This window comes from Semicossyphus pulcher, unplaced genomic scaffold (assembly GCF_022749685.1).
Source record: "Semicossyphus pulcher isolate SPU_LCO1_2020_fin unplaced genomic scaffold, fSemPul1.0.p SCAF_15, whole genome shotgun sequence".
Lineage (NCBI taxonomy): Eukaryota > Metazoa > Chordata > Actinopteri > Labriformes > Labridae > Semicossyphus > Semicossyphus pulcher.
In genome coordinates this window covers 14,238,841-14,262,250 of record NW_027211659.1, presented here as the reverse complement: position 1 = coordinate 14,262,250, position 23,410 = coordinate 14,238,841, and the positions used below count along the sequence as shown (strand labels likewise).

Below are 23,410 nucleotides of genomic sequence, written 5' to 3'. Positions count from 1 at the left end.
TAAATTATACCTGTGTTTCTGTGCTAAACTCCGCATATTCTTTGATTTAATTATGTCGCATGGTCTTGCAGTAGTCCTGTTTGGAGTGAGGTCAGTGTATGTGACTGTGACATTTGGGCTTTATGTGTGCGTAAGCCTCTCTTATCTATGCTGCTGCACCGTCTATGTGCTGAAGCAGCAGCGGGCACAAGCTACTTCAGGCATTTCAGATAGGTCTTGTATAGTCAGCATCCATAAAGATGACAAGCGACCCTGTAAATTGGTCGCATGGTTTGCCGCCATGTGTCATCTGTTTCTTTAGGGCTCATGTGAGGACACAAGGGGACAGGATCTGAATCAGCTCTTGGACCACGAGCAGATCAGGCCCAGCAGGCTCATCGTAATGAGCAAATAAAAGCTTCGGAGGCCTTGTTGGTACAGGAAAGCCGGCCACCCATTGTCTCTGCCCTCCTCTTCCACGCTAAGCCTGGTACCGACCAAGGCCGGGCCCACACCCGTTAAATAAGCACAGGACTTGTTTAATGGTCATTACTGCTTCGCTTAGGCTGACTTGGATCGTTATGCTGAATGGATGTTTCCCATTTTGTGTAGGGGCCAATGCAATGAATTACACAGAGCAGTGAGTACGCTCCCTCCATGGCTAATATGAGGCCCACTTATATGAGTGTGATCCTTGTCCCTGTTTCATTAGACCAGGGTCCTGTCTTGGCTCAGAGCCCGGCACCATCAAATTCCAATTATAAATATTGGATCCATTTTTTCATAATAATCTTAATGAGTCATGCGAAATTTGAAAGTCTGTTAAAATGTGTGAGAGAAAAAAAAATCACCTTTTCTCCAAAGGAAAGCCGAAGGGTTGTGAAGGCAAAGAGGCATGGTGGTAATCCTCAAAGCTTCCTGAGAGTAGAGATTTTCCAATACCGATTTCTCCCCAGTACTGATTCCTGTACCTAGATTTGAGCCGATAGCTAGCATCATTGGCATAAAACAGGAAAATGATCATTATTATGTATATATCCCATCATATCAGCTCATGCTGGCAACTTAGAAACAAGCTGAGCTAACGTTAAAGGCCTCCTGATGTTCTGTATCCACTGAAGAGTCCTGCTTTATTTTGTGTTTGACTGATCTTACAGTTTTAATACAGCCTTAAATATAGGATGGTAAAACTTTTTTGGGGGCGGCTGTGGCTCAGAGGTGTAGAGTCCATCATCCTCCAATCCGAAGGTCAGTGGTTGGATCTCTTCCTCCTCCAGTCTACATGCCGAAGTATCCTTGGGCGAGATACTGTCTCCCAAAGTGCTCCTGGAGGTATAGCATGATTGGCTGATTTTTCTAACTTTGTATGGCACTAAATTCATGTATGAAAAGGAAGACGAGAAAGAAGCTACATTAGCACAGTCCATTTATCTTTTAACAATGTCACCGTCTCCGCTAGCACGGCATTGTTGTTGTCTGCCATTGTTGCATGATGATTGACCTAAAATCAGTTGTTCTTTGCGGCTCTAAATCAGTAGTTGCTGGTGCTGGTAGTTTAAATGTTGTTTGTTGTATAGTAAGTGTACTGTTTTGGAGAAAAGGAAACAAGTCAATTTTGGGGGGGGAGCTAATAAGTAATGATAGGAAATTGTTGCATTAACTGTTGCAATTTAGGCTGTATCAGAGGCCTTTTAGATCCAGGTATTTGTTGACTCATGCCACCATCGCTTACAGAAATTGAGCTCCAAGAATAAAAAAAATGATGAAAACAGCTTGATAAATATACAAAGGTATGTATAAAAATAAATAACACTTCTGCAATACATTTTTTGGCAGAGGATGAGACCTGGAGGACAGAGCTGTGTGCCGAAAGCTTTGCATCCCCTCTCCATAGTAAGACAAGAGCGGGCCTCCTATAGGCTTGGAGCTGCTTTGAATATCAGTAGTGACAGAGATTTCCGTGCCTTATGCTTGCAACAGATGTCTCTCCCTTTGCCGCGCTTTATCAAGATCACAGACCGTCTAATCAGTCGTATTGAAGCCCAGCCACTTCTTGTGGGAAGTATGAAGAAAGACATAGCTGTTTATTCCGCGCTGCCTGCCTGCACTGCAGCTCTCTATCACGCTGAGATGAAGTTACTGGACCTGAGAAGGGTGACACGCTGCCAAACAGAACAATTGGGTAATGAGCTTAAAAGAAAGACGGCACAGAAATGGTGAGCCAAAAATAGTGACATTTCTAGGAGGAGGAAATCTCCGTCTTCTGTTAAGACTGTAAACAAATCAGTTCGATGTGTCGTACACCATATGTTCATAAACATCTGTTACATATTCATACATGACACTGACGCTCAATAAGCTTTACACATGCAAGGTGAGTTTGTTATGTCTCTGCATGGCTGTTAGTGTGGGAATGAGTGAAAATATATGTATGTCAATCTGGATCCGAATTTATCTCATCTATACGACTCTCGGCCTAGTGCTCCAAAAGGACCTTAATCTAGAGGCGGTGGACTGTATTTATACACTTCAATGTTCAAATTCTGCCTTCCTGCCTCTGTTAGCCGTGTGTGTCCATATGGATTATACCCCGCTCTCATCACTCTCACCTTATGTTCTCTCTCTTGCACATCGGTGGCTGAATCTAACACTGGAGTCATTCCAAAACTGTATCAAGTATCTGTTTGAATCATCTCTCTCTCTCTCTGCATACATGTGTGAATCACCCTCTTATCACTACCATTCAGTGTCTCTCTCCCTCTTGTATGCTCATGGTCTAACTTGGACTTTGTCCCTTGTTTCCACTGTAGTGTATGCATTCAAGGGTTTTGTGGTAAAGTGAGGACAAGATACAGACGTCTTTTGTGTGTGTGCGGAAATGCGGTTGAATTTTTTGACTGTGTCAAACAATCCTCCGACTAGAAGTTCCTTATTGTTTGTTCAGTCCTTGGGCTTAACCGCCCACATTGTTTATGATCGTCCGGCTCTGTGTGCATTTCTATGAGGATTTTAGTTGAGACCAAGAGTTCAGATCTGAAGATTTACGGCTAAAAAATGTTTCATAGAAGCTGATTTCTTTGAATGAATTGTGTGTCAAAAGCAGCTTGTGAAATGAGCGTGTTTTTCTCCTCTTGGCAATTTGCACCTACGATTTGCAGAAATACATTTCAGTATTTTGTATTTTGATAATTCACATCTGTCTCTAGAAAAGTAAGAATGGAAACAGGGTTGCCTGGCTGGAATGAAAGGTTGAAATTGGCAATTTTCATGTGACTTAATCTCTCAGTGGGGGTGATGTGTCACACAGAGGACTGATGGCTCGTTCCGTCTTCTAAGGCTGTGCCACACTGCGGCGTTTTCATCTTCAAACAGCGCTTTAAAGAGATAAATGATCGCCATCCAGACAAGCGCTTTAGCCCCGTTCCAAAACCAATTTCCATCCATGCTAACACAACAGAGAACGCACATCACAAAAGTCCTGTACACATGAGGCGCCCACAAAACAGGCCCTGACTCTCCCAAAGAACGTAGGGCTCATTTGCCCGCGTAGGCAGTAGTAGCATTATAAAATGTTGAATTTAACTCCAACAAAAGACATCAAGGTCAAAAAGACATTTAATTAGTTACTTAGAATTAACAGCTTCAAGTCAAGGTTGACATTGATTGTTTTCCTCTGTAAAAGTACTGTGTCCCTGAAATGCTCGTAGTGTGGAGGCTTAAATAAAGCACAAACAAGGCGTTTTGAAGCATAACATGCGTTCGTAGACAAAGTACATCAGTGTTGTGTCTGCTGATCTTCTTTCCTGCTCTCGGATCTTCATCTGCAGTCTGTTAGCTTGTTAGCATGTTTTTGTTCTCAGGAATAAGTAGATAGTGAGGTGATCCGTACTATGTCCAGGGGAGTCTGGCTCTTAACACTAGCCTGTGTTGGGCGGTGAAAGATTTGGATAATGAACTGAAGGTGAACTTTTAATCAGCTTTGTAACTTATTTGGTATTAATGGGAATTATATTGCTTTCTCAAGAGTTTGTCAAAGACTAAATTGTTAGCGTAATATCAAACAATAAGTGAATATTCAAACAAAGACGATGAGATTGATGGTTAAAACTTCATCTGTAGTTCCTGTTTGCACATTGTGACAGATATCATCCTTACCACAGCTGCACTATTTGCTCTGCGTAAGTTGCTTCTAATGCAAACTATATACTTCCTGCTGCTGCTTCAGATTAAAAGCTTGCCACAGGGAATCCCTAGGAAGCTTTTACTGAAAAGCAGCTGCGGGGGAAGTACATTTTATTTGTCTCAAAGTTAAGCAGTGCTGTGTCAGCCGAGCTATTGTTCAATATAAATTGGTTTAACAGCAAGTTGTGTACAAACTCTGCACTATTTTCTGCTGGATTTGGTTTGATTATTGCTAAAAGAAAAATATAACCGGAGGATACAGCCTGGGCGGGCTGCAGGCTTTTATTGTGATTTTTGTAGACCCATGCAGCTCTACTCATTCATGATATACATTTTATCTATTGCAAACTGCGCTTTTTATTGTATTTAAATTTTGCAGATACTGTATATTTATTTCACTTCTTATATCAAGCATCCTGGGCACATTTTCTTTTCCTATGTAGCGCTATCTTATGTTGTTTGCAACACGCAAACAAGATATAATCAGGGTTTCTGAAGGCTCTGCACGGGTACCCCGGCCTCATGAAGAAATGAAAGTCCTAATATTAAGGAAATAGGACTAAGCTGTTTTCCCCTTCCACTGCAGCCAAGCACATATCTACAACTGAGGAGAGGAGAGGAGAGCAGAGCAGTGGAGGGTAAAAAGCAGCAGTTAGGGGGAGGGGAGAGTAGAGCATATCTTCAATGTGAAGGGAAATTTCAGTGCGCCCTCAGGGAACATTGGAGAGTAGGTGTGAAAAGTAGGCTGGTCTTAGTGCCGTAGAGTGACTAAACTTCCTTAGACAGGTCACAAAGGAACCTGAGAGCCGGTTTGTGTGAGTGTGTGTGTGTGTGTGTGTGTGTAGGAATGTAACTGACCATGGTAATGGACATTTCATGGTACAACTAAGCAAAGCAAGGCGAGGATCCGGCCATCTGTGCAGAGTCATGGTGAGTGAGGCCTTTTTGCAAGAAATAGAAGGTGCAGATACTCTTTACTCGCCGCCTGGGCAGTAAAGAAAGGTATTTCAAAGTTATGCAAATGACTGTGCGTATGTGTGTGCAGTAGTTTTTGTGTGCACAAAGACCTTGTGCGTATCTTATGAGTGGCGTGATGCAGTGCTTGGAGCTAGAGAGCTGTGGAAGTAATAGCCCTGCTCAGGCTAGATAATTAGTCAAATGCTGATTTCTACACGACTCCCATAGGAACAATGCCACCAAGGCTAAATATCACCCATTGAAGTGGCTCTTATCACTCTGTGTGGGCTGCAAAAATGGCAGTACCTTATAGCCTGGGTATGTGTGTGTGTGTGTGTGTGTGTACACTTATGCTTGTACTGGAATGAACTTAGTCTATATTTTTAAGCTGCTTGTGAGCCAACATTACAATTTAGAATTAGCTTTTCTTGCATTGCCTTAAGCTTTCATTTAGTGTCATCATTAACCTAAATGCAATGATGAAGCACATCGCCGATGGAGCAAGCTGTCAAACTGTCACTCCGCGTCCCTCATATTGACTTCACATTTGTCACTTCTGTCAATAGTAGTATGTAAAGCTCTCTCTGATGGGAATACATCCCTGACCTTCTTCTTCTCCTCTCTCTCTCTTTTTTTCACTCTGTTTATGCGCAGGAGCTCCAGTTTGAGCGGCTAACCAGGGAGCTGGAAGTGGAGAGGCAGATTGTGGCCAATCAGCTGGAAAGATGCAGACTCGGGGCCGAGTCGCCAGGCGATGGTAGCAGCAGGTAATGAGAAGATGCACACACACACACACACACACAGAGCCACAATCCAACACATGGCTTTTTCATCCTTCACAGCAGTGGTGATATTCCATAGTGTAACCTTATGGCATATTGATGCAGCAACCCAGTGTGCTTAAATCCGATTGGACGGTAAATTTAAACATGTTGCCCTCCTGTCCTGTTGATTTAGAAGGACAGAGTTTCTCCTGTTATTTATGCTAACATCAGTTAGCAATTGAAATGTGCAATAATCTGACCTGGCTACTCATCTTGAGTCTGTTTTAAGCCTATGTTCTTCTATGATAGTGGAGTGTTGTTTGCTCACCGAAGCGCTGCCGTCCGTGTGGAAGGAGAGCGAAGCGTCTGAGTTTGTTCTGGGAACTCATTCCCACTTCATCAGCTAAGACACGAGCCGGCCCCGATCATCACACCTCAGTGACCACACATTCTGTCCCGTCTGCCGCGGCTCAGACATGTCAGGTTCATTTGTACAGTTCAATACCACGTACAATATCCCGATGAGCGTCGCAGACCAACTGTGAAGAAGGGCTGACACCAGCCTTCTATCATCACATGGCTTCATGCTTTACCTTGATTTTATTTGTCAAAGATGCAGACAATTTTGAAATGTGATAAAATTCTGCAGAACAGAAGCGGTCACAGTAAGGTTATTTAAAATACGTGTTTTTTTATGACATTCGTGCGTCGCTGTTTTCAGCTATAGTTGCCCTTATCAAGCAAGTAATATTTGAATCATCTTTTGAGTCTAGTCAGAATGTAATTCCTTAAAGTGGCAGGGGAAATTACAATAGAGGTTAATAGACTGTGACATTTAAGAGATTGCTTTATGGTCAGATTATTCAGGCTCTATTAAAAAGATGGTTCTTTGTTGCTTTTGCTTATTTGCTTCTGCTAAGGCCTGCAGTTTTAATGGCACAGCATAGTGCTGCATTACGCGGGTATTTTACTAATGATTTACCTAATTGTACAATTATCTTAATAGTTTTAAGTAGTGTGTAGTAGTGTTATACTCTGGAAAGTGTATGATAACACATGAGGTGTTGATATGAGGACATAATGGAGAGACTTTCAAAACATTAAATCAGCAACACTTTTGGCCCTATAAATGTGTAGAGCTGTGTACAGGCTAAATGCCACTTTGGCGAGTACGTCAGTCAATGCACCGATCTGACACCATTATATATTAGCAGTACTTCAGTTTGGGCCTGTTAAGTACACAGTGCATCTAATCACCTTGGCTTTTTCTTCCTATAGGCCAGCTAACTTGATGCATTAAATTGTGTCTGAAGAAATGGAAGTTTTATTAGCACATTGTCCGTAAATGGTCACCATATTGGTGTCCTGATGGCCGGTTTGAGCTGCATTTGTTCTCAAATGGACCGTGATACAATCAGGTTATATCTGGACACATGACACCGGGTGAACAGTGGCGTTAATGGCTCTCTGTGATCTCTTCTGGCTTTGTGATAATAAGGAGCAAGCCCTTATACGATGCATTCTTGCACTCAATCCGACATACCTGGAAAAAGCAGCCACCTACCAGCAGCAGATTGCAGTACTCGGGAGTAAGAGCGTCAATTTCCTCTTTCTCTTTTTTAGAAAGGGCGAGGGTCGCAGGTATAGAACGGCTTCGAGAGGTGTCAGAAAGGTCCGGACAACAGCTCTCTGAAAATATACACAGCCGGGCTGTTTGCTTTCACTTCCTCTTTAAAAAGTTCTGCATTTTAGACCTCAGTTTTATTGTATATTCAACCAGAAACCCATATTTGGAGAAAGCGAAACACTTGCTTTCCTGTGTTTGTCCCATCACGATCTTTGATTACACAATCTAATGACAGCCTTTAATACGAAAAGGCTTCTTTTTGTGCCAGTCACATTGAAAATCAGCACCCAGATCTGTTGTTTTGAGGCGTTCAGCTCATTGTCTTAATTCACTGATCCCTCAGTGGCAGCTAAGGGCGATAATATCAATCTCTTGATACTGCGTGGATGACTGTACTAATCCATTAAAAGGACACTAAACAGGGAAAAACTAGTTTTCTCCTCCTTTTTTTTTAGAAATCTTTAGATTATATTTTGTTTGCTATAAAAAGCCTACTCTGCAGGAATAGCTTGTCTGTGTGGGACAGGAGATCAAAGAGTGCATATGAAGGCTTAAACTACGACTGAATGGATTTGTAATGCTCTAAATTAAGCACTTAATATGTGCATGGCTTGGTCAATCACAACCGTCAAAGCTGCTTTACAGCTTTCATTCACAAAGTAAACAAGCATGAGTAACCACTAGTGTCAGGATCAGGATACAAATTTATGGCTATGCTGTTAAATGTTCATGGTTTACGTTACATTTCGCTTTGCCCTTCTGTTCAAATTCACTATATATCTCCAGCTTACCTGTGCGCACTGATTTAGTTTGTGATTTGTGTTTTCACTTCTAGCACAAAAATCAATACTGTTTCCTTTTCAGTTACATTTCGAGTTTGGATTTAATTATTTTGGATACAACCGTAACAGCTTTAAGTAGTTAAGTACTTTCCTTTCACCTTGCTTCAGCGCTGCAGCAGAGGAGACTAGTACGTTCAGTGTCATGGGTCTTTAGAGCGCAAATGAGCCATAAAAGAACTCTCAAACACATAGCTTAAAGATGAGTTGAATAAAAGAAGAAACCTACCTTTGTTATCAAGTATTATTCAAATCCCGTCCTATGTATTTGATGTAAATGACGTTTCTGCTGAAAGCTATAATCTTAATATTAAAGCAAATGTAAACGCAGCCACCTTCCCACTGGGGGACTGCAGCCAACCACCACCTGCTAGGGACTCTCAAAAGAAAACATGTAACACCATTTTCACACCTTTTGTAAAGCCAGAGGAGGACAAATAAAATGGCTGTCACTGGAAATTTGTGTGTGAATGGAGATTAGCTTTAACCATTGAGGTCACACTGCTCGGCTCAATAGCTCAGCTGGACGACAGCAGAGGTGAAAGCGCACTGAAGGGTCCTGATGGGAGTCATTACATTTCACGACACCTCCGACTTCGACCACCGCCTTCATTCCTCCAAGAATACAGCGGGTGGTCATTTAACTTGACCTCTGGCAAAACTACTAAAAGATGCAACCTCCACCCAGCCAAAGGGGCTGATGGGATATAAAGTGTCCTGTCAGGGTTAGGTCTATTGTTTATCAACTCCGGCAGTTTTACAATCACTTTAAACTGCCTTTACCCAGTCAGCCGGGCGGCATGCAGCAGGCATGGTGCATCATCGTTATGGTAGCCATTCCTCAACTTCATCTGCCATGGTTCAGTGGAGCAAAACTTCCTCTTTTTAATTGCCTGTGTGCTCATTAAAATTCTGACAGGCGCGCTTCTTAAAGCTCATTTAATGTCACCTTTGATGGAAAAATAGCAGCATTGCAACATCAGGTGCTTGGAAGTAATGACCAGCAAATAGTGGATATTATAAAGAAAAGGGTGGGTCCACGACTCCGAGGTCCTGCTCGGCCTCTGTCAGTTATAATAAGCAGCTGTGGAGAAATGGCTCTGAGAAAGTGAATGGCTTCCCCTTGGTCGGAAGTATTTTAATAGGCACATACATGAGTTGAAATTATTAGGTAGCCATTAAGATGACACACATGTCTCTTCTGTATTTGTCATCTGCCAAGGCTTTGACTGAAAGTAGTCATTTTAGTCTAATACATGTGCTGCAGGATGTCCTATATACATATATTTATTTTATATTATACGTTTTAGTTCTGGTAAAGTATAATTAAATGTTTTTATTTTATAAAAATGTCAGGTTAGGATTTAATAAGAACAAAATCTGTGTCGTTATAAAGAATGATTTTTTTCTTCATTATATTCAACAAGAATTAATCACGGGCTGAACAAACAAAAAATATGGTGTTTGTTTTGTTTTCTGTTACACTTCAATAACTGTCAGAAAGGAATTATTGGCGAGATTCTGAATTAAATGAGACAAACAGGAAATACTGTATTAAACAGAAATCACACTCCATTCAAAGAAGTGGTTGGAACGAAAGCTTTCAATCATCTAAGAAGCTGAAGGGTGAAATTAGGAAGAGGAAATGAGCTTCAGCATGAACTGTGTAATGTTTTTTTGCCTCCTTTTTCCATCTACACCTTGACTGAAGAATTCTGTGTGAGATTCCTTTTTGTGAAGGGAACAGGACTTAAGCTGGATCTATACTTCTTTGGTAAAAGGGTACATTGTACCTACAGGGGTACCATGTGTAAGTTAAGTAGTAGCTTAAGAGCGCCTCCTACAAGAGCTGTAATTGGTGGCAGCATTTGTTGCGTTTGTTTTCTTCTAGAAGTTTCTGTTGCTGGTGGTTGAGACTGATAAGAGTGACAGAAACGGGGCGCTGGTTTGGTTTGGTTGTCGGAGCAGGGGGCCCATGTGCGGATGGTCGTCGACACACTGATCCCAGGTTCGACTCCCGGCCTGCCGATCATTCGGTGTCTGTCGTCCCCCCCTCAACTCCCCGCGTTTCCTGTCTTTCTTCAGCTGTTCTGTCTAATAAAGGCAAAATGCTGGAAAAATAATCACAGAAAAAAGACAACATGAAGGAAGTTAAAGAAAGGATGGACTCCTGTTAACCCCTTGCATCAATAACAAATGCAGCGTTAAAGATGCAGACCTTTTTTTTTTCATCATTAAAAATGGCTGGAATAGCAATTCCTCCCACAGCCTGCTCCACCATATGGTGTGGTAGGATGAGACACTTCCAGCATTGGCGGTTTCACTAGTAAAACTCCAGCTAACTGATGGCGTTAGCATCTTCCTTGTGGCATTCCTGCTGACAGACATGGATGTCTTAATCCAAAGATCATCTAAGTTTCCCATCCAGAATTAAGGTCCTAAAAACAGTGTGTGCAACAAATGCTCAGAGCTTTCCATTTAGTATGATCCTTCTTCTGATCCAGCGCAATTCATCATCAGTCACCGCACAGTGTCACAAGGTCCTCTCTGTTGTTTTTGCTGCTTGGTATCCGCAGTGTTGTTGCTGAGTAAAAGTAGCAAATTGTCATCGATCTGTGGCCTGACCCTTATGCTCCCACATTATTCTCTAGAGACTGCGTATCTCTCTGTGCTGGAATAAACACTGTCATGCAAGTCAGGATTACACTGTGGGCTTGTACATTGAGTGTGAATTCTCTGTATGATCACTTATGATTTACTGTAGGAGCTTGCCTCACTTGTCTGTGCTCAGTTTCAGCTCCCGTCTGTGTTTTTTTGTACTTTTTGGCAGAAAAACAGCTTCTAGTCCTACATTTTCTTTTTCGGCAGTGCTGAAGGTCCTCTGAAAATAACAGTAGCTGTCACCAAAGGCACCTTTAGGTCTTGATAAACACTGACTTTGCATTTGTGATGTAAACATCAGATCTACTCTCAGGCACTGTCATTTAAACCTCTAGCTGTTGTATCTCATAGTCATAGGTATATGAGGCCCTAAGGTGTCTCTTCCAGAGGATTTCACTCACTGTCACTTTTCACTGTGGTGACTCTGATTTGTAGTGCACCTATTCACTTCTCTTTCTCTTGTTTGCCCCCACACAGCTCGTCTGAGAAGTCCCTGCCTTGGAGGACTGCAGGTATGTTGACTCAAACACTACAATGATGACCTAACTATCCTTCTGTCTCGCAAAATCTTTGTCTGTGCTTTCAAACAGATCATATAGGATGACATGTATGGAGGCAAACATATCCCTACACCTTACTCTGTACTTGAACATAAAATAAAGACCCCCTCCAGTGAAAGTCAATTGTTAACCTTGTAAACATCTCCATGTGGTGTTGTTCATGTGCTACAAGACATATCAGGGACAACATAAGCAGTCATCTCCATGGCTGGGCCTGTCTGCTTTTAAACGGTAGTGTACCAAGGACAGGCTGAACAACACGTATTCAGATTGGCAGGTTTGAGACGTCACAAACCTAAGGAGCCAATCCCGTTAATGTACAGGGTGACGCTATGCATATCATTATGTGCAACCTATGGCAACCACTTTGGCGATGCGCGAGCCAGCTGTAACACATGGCGCAGGATAAAGGACAAAATTAAGATTGAGAGGCCGGCGGTGGCAAATGGGAAGCTGCCTATTCATTCTATCAGGGTGGCAAGTCCTGCGTCTAACATAGCAACCCATTGGATCGGCTACTGGCTAGGCTGGTCATTAGCTTGCGAGGCTAGCGACCAGCACGCCGAAGCTAGTAAACCACTGCTTGGCTACTGGCTAGGCTGGTCATTAGCTTCCGAGGCTGGCGACTAGCACGCCGAAGCTAGCTACATTAGCTAATTCCTTGGCTGGTCACTTCCTTCTGTTGTATTTTATTAGCAGATTGGAGCCAAATGCGGCGCATTACCGCCACCAACTGTCAACACGTAGGATTTATCTAGATTCTTTAAATTTGTTGTTACCAACAAAGAAAGTATTCCCTCTATCCTTTGCTGACAATTTATGTACGGTATTTCTGCTTAAAACATGCATGTGCAAGCATGTGTAGCCTCGAAAGCAAATGACAAGGCAAGCCAGTAGCCCATCCAATGGGTTGCTATGTTAGACGCAGGCTTCTCATTAACCACTGCCGGCCTCTCAGTTACCTTATCATTGGCCAGATCAGTAGCTGGCTTCGGCAAGGATATAGCCTGCTTTCGGCCTCTTTTATCCTTTATCCTCCACCACAGTAACAGTCGTTTTTGCAAACTCACTACTGACTACTAACGTCAACGTTACTGACTACTAACGTCAACGTTACTAATTAGTGAATTTAAAGTTAGCTGAGTTTCACAAGTTGCCACTAAACGATGGCAGAGACGTGTTTTGTTTTCATGTAACAGAGCATCTTATATGTCTTAAAACATGACTGCTCTTTAAAGTTAGGCATGTTGAAGTATTTCTCAAACAACACTTACAGCGTACGTACTCTCCCTGGTTAACTTGTTACTGTGGATTTTACAGCCTGTGCCTCTGTACAAAGTGTTCATCTGCTTCTGTTACTGTTTAATCCTAATTATACCTTATTGGACCTATGGGCATCCATTGCCAGTGTCAGTAAACACAGTTAGACATAAATACCCATATGCTTACATATTCTCGGTTTACTTTGTGAGGTCTACTGTAAATGATAAGTGGACGAGGATGATGGTTCAGTATCAGAGTGATAAAGTAGTGACATAAGTAAGGCTTTAACGTTTAGCTAAGTGCATTTGAATTATCCTTTAGTTTTGCCTGAATTGACACGTTGCATGCGTCTGTGTTTGTGTGTCTGTACAGGCCTGGTTAAATGTGTGTTTAGTGCACTACAGACATGTTTTACATTTCCACAATCATTACTAACATGAGCCCTTTCAACCATCCTTCCAGTAATTAACAGCCTGAGGCGTTTTCTTGTTTGTATGGTTATCTGAGTTATTTCTGTCCGCTCACACACACACGGCATCTGTGATGGGAGGATCTTTCTAAGACCCCTTTGGTCTGTGTTTGTTCAATCCACATCCTTGAAGGTTCGTCAGGAGAGAACAGATAATGAATTGAATTTACTAATGTATTTCATGGCTTATTAATTGCATAGTGAAACTTGGGGTATTTCTGAAATGGTCATTAATCTTTTATTGTCGATTGTGACAGAAAAGCCTATAGGGGGTGATGGTTGTACGAATGCACTGGGAATATTAATACGACACACTTTTCTCATTTGCTACCCTCTCCGTACTTCCGTGCTGAATGCATTTCATTAGTGTTTGAACACAGCCTGGGACTAATCACAGTCACTGTTTTGGCTTTGTATTGATTTCTCATTGTACTGTAAATGATAAATGATAGTCAGATGTGGCACTGTAGTTTTTCCAATCCAAATGAATTAAAGACTAGCTGTGTGGCACGGAGCGTAATGGGCCACGTTTGTCTGTGAGGCTTATTGGCCTCCTGAGCCGCTGTACGTCTCCACTGTCTGAGAGTTTGGGATAGAAGTGTTACTGTGGAAACGAGCCTTTTAGCCCCGGGAAATGTCAATGCAGTCACACCTCATCTCCACTGAGAAAAGAGGACAAACACCCCAGAATGAAAGTTTTCTCAACGTTTCTGTCCCCTGTCGCTTTTTGGTTAGCGCCTTATTCTTACTCAGACATGCACTCTGTCATTATGCTGTCAGTTCAACATGTTCAAAAAAAGGAGGCCCTGTGTCATTTGTAGAAAGATGAATTTAGAAATGACTTTTATTTGGATATGTTTTGCAAACTTTACCACATTGTTAAGAGAGACACAAGACGGGTTTGGTAGCCATCATAGTTCATCTACCAAAACACCTTCCTTGCTCATCACTGGTTCCCCTCCAACAACTTCTTAATTCTTTAACTATGGCAATAATCTCTCTCTTTCTTGTCTTTAGCCCTTTAAATGCCTGGCAGGTTCAAAATGATAAGGCTGTGGTCCTTTTATATGCTTCTAAATATGTATTGTCATCCTTACTCACTTCAAAATTAGCATTGGAATCCTGACAATTCTCCTTTACGTGACATCTCGTCCGGTTTGCCAATTTTTAAAGTGGACATAAAAACTTTCCAGATGTCACAGTGGATTATGTATAAATATCCTTTTGAAATCAACATCATTTCGGGGACTGACGCATCACAGTTGCTCTTCAGGCTGCCCCGCTTTAGCTCAGTCCTTGCTACGTCGGTCCAGTGCTCCGTCCGACCCTCGGCCCTTTTTGTGCACGTCATCCCCACTCTTTCCTCCCCCATATTTCCTGTCTCTCCTCAGCTCTCCTCTCCAATAAAGGCAAAGGCCATACGCTAGTAAGCTAGCAATGTTTTATCTTTAATGTGTTGAAAAACAGGGCTTCTCTCTCCTTCTTGCTTTCTCCCTTTCTTCCTGTTCCTCCTCTGTTCTGGCTTTCTGGCATCTCATTTATCAAACAGGGTCAAGGCCCAGTACAAAAACCCTGTGGTCTGAAACGACACACTGAGTGCCAGGCTCAGAGTCACTGCCAGAACAGAAGCAGACAAAAGACTTGTTCAGTTATGTCATTGCTTGTGCTTAAAGGACTTAAATATGCTTTCTGATTTCACAGAGCGTTTCGATTTACTGTAAATACTTTAATGAGTTACTTTTATAACCACATAACATTTTAATGATCTTGAATGTGATCCTTCTAATCCATCGCCAAGCCCAAGCAAGCCCCATGGGCCGGCAGGCCTGTTACTGTACATACCCCAGGCGGCTGAAGTTATGCATATTGTGTTTGTCTTTGGTCATGTGACACGCCGTCTCTCCTGGTCCCTGTCACCAGCAATATAGTTGCATATTATTTAGGCAAGCAGTTGCTGCTTTCCAGATAGTTTTCTATAATACTGTATATATAACTACATTATTTAAAATATTTAAAGCTCCTGTGAGGAACTTTCAGTTTGTGTTGATTTTGGCGCCCCCTGTGGACAAAACTGTACCTCTTATCTTTTTGCTGAATTTGTCCTGGACATTCTTAATGGTGGTTTTAACAAAAAAACATCCTGCTTTCTTTAACAGTCATATGTATCACTCACTGTAAATCTTTGCCGGGAAAAATGTAAACAAAGGCAGCATGCAGTTAATCACTTCCTGTGAAACCTACCCCCCACCAGCGGTTTCAGGCACTAAAAATAACTATAAGTTAACTTACTTATAGTTAAATAACTATAAGAAAGCACCTTTAAAATGAACAAAAACATAGACAAATGCAAATTTAACAGCAGCACAAGTAGTTTGATCATGAGTGACGACTCTACGCTGCTAATTGCATTTCTGTTTTCATATGGTCAAAGCTACATTTTAAATGCATTGAATGAATACATAAAGAAAATCACATTGCACGAAGAACATATTTTTAATCTTCAATAAGATTCATGATGCAGAGGCCTCTTACAAAACAACATAAATCCACCCTGAATTCTGTCCAGTATATCTTTGATAATAATTCCACTTTTACAGTTTCCTGTTGTTTATCTGTGAATGCATGCAGCCATTTTTTTTTCAGTGTTTCGACCTTATCTCTATCTATCCTTTGCTAGTCATATATATCCTAGGTATATACAGTATATTAGGTATATAGTATAAAAAAACGCCTTCACTTGTTGCTGATTTTTTTCTCTGTTTTTGAGGCTCAGCTTGGCGCTGCTAAAAAAATCAGTTCTTCTCACCACCAGCACAGTCATTTGAGTTAGTTGGTGACCCAGAAGAACTTAAGGTTGGATTTGTAGTCTCCCCCCCTGCTTGTATTTTAAACTAGCTATGAAACTATGCTATGAACAGTGAACCCGCTAGAAGCTATAAGATATGAGGTCAGTGGTTTTGTGGACTTACTCTGATATCAAGCTGTGTTTATTTGAGGCAGAGTCTACGGCTGATGCCGAAGCTCACGCTATGCATCCTGGTACACGTAGACACTGCTAGCATGGCTCAGTGAGCAGGAGAATGCAGCTTTCTTTGTCATTATAGCACACACTTAGCCCTTTAATGCTTCAATTGACTATATTTATTATCAGCATTTAAAGCAAATCCATGTCAAGTTTGGAAAAAAAAATCCCCTTAAAAATCAAAAAGGGCCAGTCTGGGGAAATCACTTGCTGAAGTTGCATTATCGCTGCAGAAGGAAAGCGGGGACTGAACTTCTCCTAACTTGAATCTCATCTGTAAAAAGGGCAAACACCCTCGGAGGTGGGAGTGCAAGATGCTAGGTCGTCAACATCTGACATTTTTTCAACAGGTCAGCTTGGGCAACAAGGCTGCTTCAGCCTCTCAGTCTCACACCGGCTAAGCAGGCAGACCCTGGCAGCCAATGTTTCGCCTCCCTGTTCCCCTCCGCTTGCTGCCTATTGTTCTAGTGATTGCAGAGTAACCCATTGACACTGGTCACGCTTAACTAGATTGTGATTATGTGGAAATGTGTGCAGGGGCATTAGACGGCTAATTCCAGTTCCTGTTTGCCACACTGGTGGTTGTCATGCACGAGGAGAGACGGATGCAGGGAAATGTAGAGCACTGGTAGTATTTGGAGCACGGCTGTATAGGTAGTTAAAGTGACATGCTACCCAATTTGCCTTCCATAATTAGTATGGCAGTTAAATCTAATGACTCCAACGGTACACAAGCAGGAAACTAATGTTGCATAAATTATTGTCTGTTATTGTTTCCTCTCAATTCCAAAAATTGTTGACTGCTGAAACTACTATTATAAGCCCTCCATCCGAAGCCAAAACTCTGTAATTGTTTCAGACTCAAAGCTCTTCCTTTGTGTCTGATTCCCTTCTCTGCTGTCTCCGCAGATGCCTCCGCCTCAGGGGACACCAAGTCTCGGATGACTGACAGCTCCCGGTCGCCCTGCTACCGCATCAGGACCGAGTCAGAGCAGGTGCCTCTGTACTCCCCGGAGCAGTCCTCCCTCCATGAAAGTGAGGGTCTGTTATTGCCATCCTCTGCAGCCCTCTTGTCTCTAACTCGCAGCTTTGTTTTCTGACCTCAGTCCTGTCCCACTAAATTTATAGGACATTCTTCAACTGCAAATCCTTTTCCTCCACTTCTCCTTTAATGATACAGACAGCCTGTTTCGTCTCGCACCTTTGTCTTTTCCATACTGATACCTGACAGTTTGAGTGTCACTGATAACAACTGACCCTTCAGAACAGCTGATGAAAGGCTGAATGATGTACAGTGGCACACTGAATCATAGGGCGGTAGAACATTTTTCCCCTTGCTGTCATTAGTAATGCTGTCAAGGTAAAGGTCACGTCTATTACGAAACCATTCATGACGTGTCTATCTTCTGTCCCTGCGTCCCTTCCCTCTCCTCTCTCTCTCTCTCTGTTCATCTTTTTCTGTCACTCTCTCTTAGGGTCCGCGGGGAATTCCCGTAGTTCGACTCAGATGAACTCGTACTCGGACAGTGGCTACCAGGATGCCAGCAGCGGCTACGTCAGCAGCCAGAACCTGGGCAAGGCCGAGCTGAGGATGCAGCACTCCTTCCCTGGCGCCGGCACTGGTACCCTGGTGAGGAACGCCAGGGCTGAGGGCCAGGCTTCAGCACAGGTACTGCCAGCAACTGCACAAACAACATATTGCTGTTGTCAAGCTCAAAATATATCTGTAACGAGCTATCATTTGAATAACGCGTATATTTTTTAATTAAACTGTCATGTTCACAACCTTCAGGAGGAGGAAATTTAATTAAATCGCTGACTTTAAGCTTTTAATTCATGACAACAAAAGAGGAACGCACAAAAAGGCTGGTACGTGTTTTCTATGAATGTATAGCTTAGAGAGACAGAAGGTACACAGCGCGCTTAGCACAGCAACATAATCATGCTTCACACAGCGCTGTACACACGACCACTGAGAAACCAAATGGCTGTGACACACGGCAGAGGGGGGGTGGAAAGAAGGAAATGAATATGGCTTGGAGAAAAGTCATGCCTTGTAATGAATTGGCTTATGTAATGCTGTGTTATTTAGCATGTCAGTGTCAGCACGTCGATTCTTAGCAGAGAATACAACATGATTATTAATGATTTTATAACTCCTTAAGGATTGAAGAGATGAATTGTTGTTTTCTGTATGACCCGCAGGTCCCAGCAGTGACAGCAGCAGTGCCGGGCCGTGCTATGCGGAGGGTAAGCTCAGTGCCTTCTCGCTCTCACTCGCCAGCCTACGCCAGCAGCATATCCCCCGCCCGTGGCTCCCTGCGTACCCCAGTTGGCAGTGCCTACGGCTCCCCCATCGTAACCGAACCCAAACCCCTCTCCAGCATCTTCTCCTCAACCTTGCCCTCTGCCCAGCGTACCAGTAACACCGGCGGCGGTGGCTCACCCTACTCCACTCAGAAAAACTCCCCCGCTGCACTGCGACGCATGGGCTCCACGAACTCGCGATCAGGCAGCGCCAGCCGAACAACCTCGCCCTATCAGGCCTCTGCGGGGTCGTCGTCGGGCCGCATGGGCTCACCTCTGACAATGGTGGACGGCATCAACCCTCCACTGACGAAGCAGCCTACTCACTCGTCGTCTCCGGTCAGGGCTACTATGACCGCAGTGCCCCAGCACTACAGCTCCACTCTGCCTCGCTCCATGCTCCCAAACACCGACCCCTATGGACCCCAGAGTTATGACATTTATGAGAGGATGACGCGACCTGACAGCCTAACAGGTGCTCAAATGCACACACACACTCATGCACTTCCATTTACATTTTTTAGCTCAACAATGCAGCTCTCTCAGACTCTTAGATCAGTACATATTAACTGTTTTCAATTGTCTTTATAGTTTTTTTTTTAAGTGTTTATTCAAAATATAGTCCTAAAATATTTCCTCAAATCAGAGAGAACAAAAGTACACAATGTTCTTCTCTTTGTTCTGCTCGCTGTCCTTTCTTTTGCAGTGGTGCTTAGCTGTGTGAATCACTGTGTGTCATATTAAGTGTGTGTGTGTGAGGACTCCCACTTCTGTCCATAACCACTGGAGGAACACAGTGTTGTAATGACAATGTTTATTAGAGTCATACCCCTTTGCATTAATAACATAGCATTTATGGAGATAAAACCCTTCATCGAGAGATGTAAATGTTATAATATGCAAGAAGCCATTAATGCAATCATTTATTACATAGTAACAAATTACATGTAATAATATATACATCACATTACATGTAATTTGTGTTTCCTAGCATTTAAAACGGCAGTATAATTTTCTACGCTGTCACATAAGAGCTTTTTATTCATAAAACTATAACTGTGAGGTGGTTTTCCTGGAGTGAAGCCAAAACATGACTCCTGCAGGAAAACAAATATTAGCTGAAAGAGTAAAAAACACTCCTAATCCTAGTTAATTTAAAGTCAACAAAAGGAGAGGAAAATTAATATAGCATCCTTATATTGTAGCTCATATGACATGTAAAGTATTTATTCTGTAAATGCAAAGACAGCTTTAGTTGGCTTGTCAATTAAGTGATAAATACAAGCCTAAACTTCAAAAGGAGATGTGCATATTTCTTGAAATAAATGAGGAGGTAGAAAAAGACATTTCCACACATAATGGAGTTCCTTCCAAATCCATTATTTTCATGAGTGCCTGATTAAGGCCATATCGTGGGCACTCACTAAGAAAAGAGTGAAGAGGCTATATAACTGTTCTTGCCAGTGTGTCCTTTTTAGTAGAAAGAGGCACAAACAAGCGATGCCTAATGTTTTCTCTCCCTAAAAATGTAGCGTCCACATCTTGGGCCATTCAATTTTGCTCCACAGCAAAAGGAAGAGGCCAGCCGGAGCTCATTTTAAGCCATCTCCTGTAGATAAGAATGTAGCTTTGACAAATAATGAAAACCACAGTTATTACACCGCATAATCACACCTTTGTAATTTCCGTGATAGGTGAAGGTGTTTCAGCCCGGGGGAGGAAATGAAAGTAGTCATTTCGAACAGTCGATAGCAGGTTCCCTCCGTAACATCCAAGAACATTTTTGTTTGCCTTATTCAGCAAATCCCTGTATTATTGTTACAAGGTTAAGTGACTGTTTTCTGCTTGACTTCCTGCTGCCTGGGGAAATCCTCAGACGCCTTGGTTGATGATGACGTTCAAGGTGAACATTTTTTTGGTTGTTGTGTGACATCGGTTTCCAAACATCCTCGGTGTATTGTGTTTGCATGAAGGTGCTGCATGTGAACATACAGTATTGTTGGATTGGTTTGGTCAAATATTCATCTTCAACCTTTATCATTTTTACCATTTGTGTTTATTGTGGTGATCAACTGTAAGATGGCATGCTACTCTCACTGTGGTTTATTTACACTTTCTTCACAGTAGGGTCGATCGAATTTGAATTTCAAGAGACATGTTGCTCTAAGTTTAAATCCTGCATTAATCAGGCACTAAGAAATGCAAAACAGGGGAAATTGCTGCAGCTATCAAGAGAACCACTTCTTGACCTCGGTGCTAGCTTGTGTGCTAGTGCTAGCAATTTGTTGTGTTTATCTGCCTCATTTATACAGGTCATCTGTAACAGATATGAATATGCTCTTAAAGGGCCAGTTCGCCGATTTTCAACCTCAATCCTATCATGCTATTATGGGGAGCTTATGTCATTATGGTAGGAAAAATTGCAATTTCTTTTTGTGCTTCTGGAGGACGCTATCCGCTTCTCCAATGGGCTCTGGAAAACCTCCGCCAGACTACGTAAAACGCGTCATCTGGTGGAGGCCAGGGAGCTTGCTAAACTACACTTCCTCAATCTAGTGGGAGGCCTCCAATGTCATGTCTCGTTCAAAATCGTCAGGTTTGAAATGTAGACTGCAGACCCGAAGATTTTATAGACCTTTCGTCATATTTCGGTTTCTGTACCGCTCTGAGCTCTGTTGCTGGGCCGTTCCTTTCAGAGGGAGGGGCGCAATGCACGCTGGGTGTTGTAGGAATGTAGAATGGGCGAAACCACAAGCTGTTTGCACAACTTTCTCCACAGCTATGGCACCAATTTCAAATATTATTGCTTCTATCGATTACAGAGAACACCAGCTTTCACTGACAGTGGCTTTTTCTAGGCGCGAACTGCTCCTTTAAACGTCATTAGAAATCTAAACAGTCTCTAAATCACAGACGATGTGTGACCTCTCAGAACTACTCATCTTCTGTCGATGTGTTGCCCTCCTCTCAGACACTCATTTTCAGATTCCTGTAAGCAGGCAGTTATGTCACACTGCTTTGAGTGATGGTGGCTCAAGCAGACACAAATGGGTCTCAGTGTCTGTCCTCTGAGCAGTGAAACACCAGCATGGTCCTCATCTGTCTCTGCATCCCTCCCATGTCCTCCTCTTCTCCTTCATCTCTTTCTCACTCCTCTCCCCTCCCTCCTGTCTATATTACCCCCCCTTGCTGTCTCCCTTTCTCTCACATTCACTTCAGTGGAGCCTTACCTCTAACACAGCTATTTGTCAGGGTTTGTGATCCAAAGTAGGAGGAAATGGGATGATCACACGATCAGGCGCAATATCAAGCATTTGGCAAACGCCATCCGACGGCCTAACCTTGATATTGTTGCTGTTGGGGGTTTTCTGTCAGTATGTATTAAAGGATGCTTTTTTCCTCCTTTTCTCACTTCTCTTTTGCTCTGTCACATTTTGTGGTTTCCTTTTTTCTCTTTAGCACACTACTGTTCCTTCTCTGTCTTTACCTATCTTGTGCTCGTCTCACTTTCCCTCCCCTCCTTTCTTTTTTCTACCTCCCACCTGCTCCCCTCTTTCAACTGTCATTGGCAGGAAGTCATACCTTCCCCTCTCCTGCTGAAAAATGAAGACAAATTGTCCCTAATGATGTGCTCATTACACTCAATGTCCATTTCAGAGCAGAGTGGGACAAAGAAAGAACAGGGGGAGATGGCATACCTGCATGTTCTCAGCCTGACAGCCGAGCCACCATGGCACTTTTAACCATGGTACTCTCTATTTTTACAGCTATTCTTACTTTTATGTGTAACGATTTTCTGGTGTTTATAGCCAGTTCTCCTGTTTGTTTGGAAAGGGGTTTTGAGAATTATTTCAGTGGAGGAATGCAGTCAGCTGCATCCATTTAAGTGTTTGTTTCTCCAGAGCAAGCGCGCGCCAAGCCGCCACCGCCCTTCATCTAGCCTCTGCCAAGTGTAATCTGTTAAAGTCACAGCGAGAGGGCTGAGGGGGAGAATTAAATGACTATAACGCACCAGGAATGTGGGCCATTCATCCTCAATAGACAGCAGTATGTTATTTCTCCCTGACAATTTGCAGATGCTTTTAAAAGTGACTGCAGCCCCTCTATCGGGGGAGTAGAATACTGAAGACAGACGGATTAGTCTTCTCCTAAAGGTTTTTTTTTTAAATGTTGCTACTTTCAGGAGTCGGGCTGCTGAGAGGAAGAGATACGCATGAAGGCTCCTGTGCCTGGGAGATTCTGTCCCTCGCACTTGGTCACAGCTGTGCCAAAAGCTCCGTTCGTGTAGCCGGGCTTTACACGGGATGAGAAGTCTCTGGTGGTCCTAGACGGCCTCATTAACCCTCTTTTCATTTTCATCTTTTCTTTCCCTCCCCCCACCTCTCATATCCTCTCCTGCTTTCTTCTCCGCTGCTCCCGCCTTTTCTTACGTCTTCCCGCTACCTCCTTTCTCTTATATCCTCACCCCCTTGAAACCTTTGAACAAGAGACGCTGAACTGATTTCCTGCCAAGCTGCTGCTAGTGGCTATTGTGCGCACTGCCACAAAGTGAAAGGCTTCTGAGTGTGCCACTACAGCATCCAGCTGCATTATGCTGTTTTACTCCTTTTTAATACCTACCCTGCAAAACAACATGCCAGCCAACTACAGAGTACTTGTTTATATGTTAGTTAAGTTTTGTGCCTTAAGGCTACTTGGGTATTCAAAAGTACCCATCACAAGTAGTGTAAACGTTACATTTTGGAACTACAATGGTTCATTTAGCAAAAAGCCACGAGAG

At 42.8% G+C, this 23,410-nt stretch overlaps 1 protein-coding gene across 2 annotated transcripts in view; it reads left to right on the top strand.

Moving 5' to 3' along the window:
• LOC138592146 (plakophilin-4-like) overlaps positions 1–23,410 on the top strand; it is a 79,019-nt gene that overhangs the window by 29,526 nt on the left and 26,083 nt on the right. The window contains exons 3-8 of one of the 2 annotated variants that reach the window (XM_069662805.1): positions 5,773–5,885; positions 11,487–11,521; positions 17,233–17,358; positions 17,799–17,992; positions 18,529–19,105; positions 20,507–20,533. In XM_069662805.1, coding sequence (XP_069518906.1) covers positions 5,773–5,885; positions 11,487–11,521; positions 17,233–17,358; positions 17,799–17,992; positions 18,529–19,105; positions 20,507–20,533 — 1,072 coding nt within the window. The remainder of the gene's footprint in view (positions 1–5,772; positions 5,886–11,486; positions 11,522–17,232; positions 17,359–17,798; positions 17,993–18,528; positions 19,106–20,506; positions 20,534–23,410) is intronic. The other variant, XM_069662806.1, reaches the window with a different exon arrangement.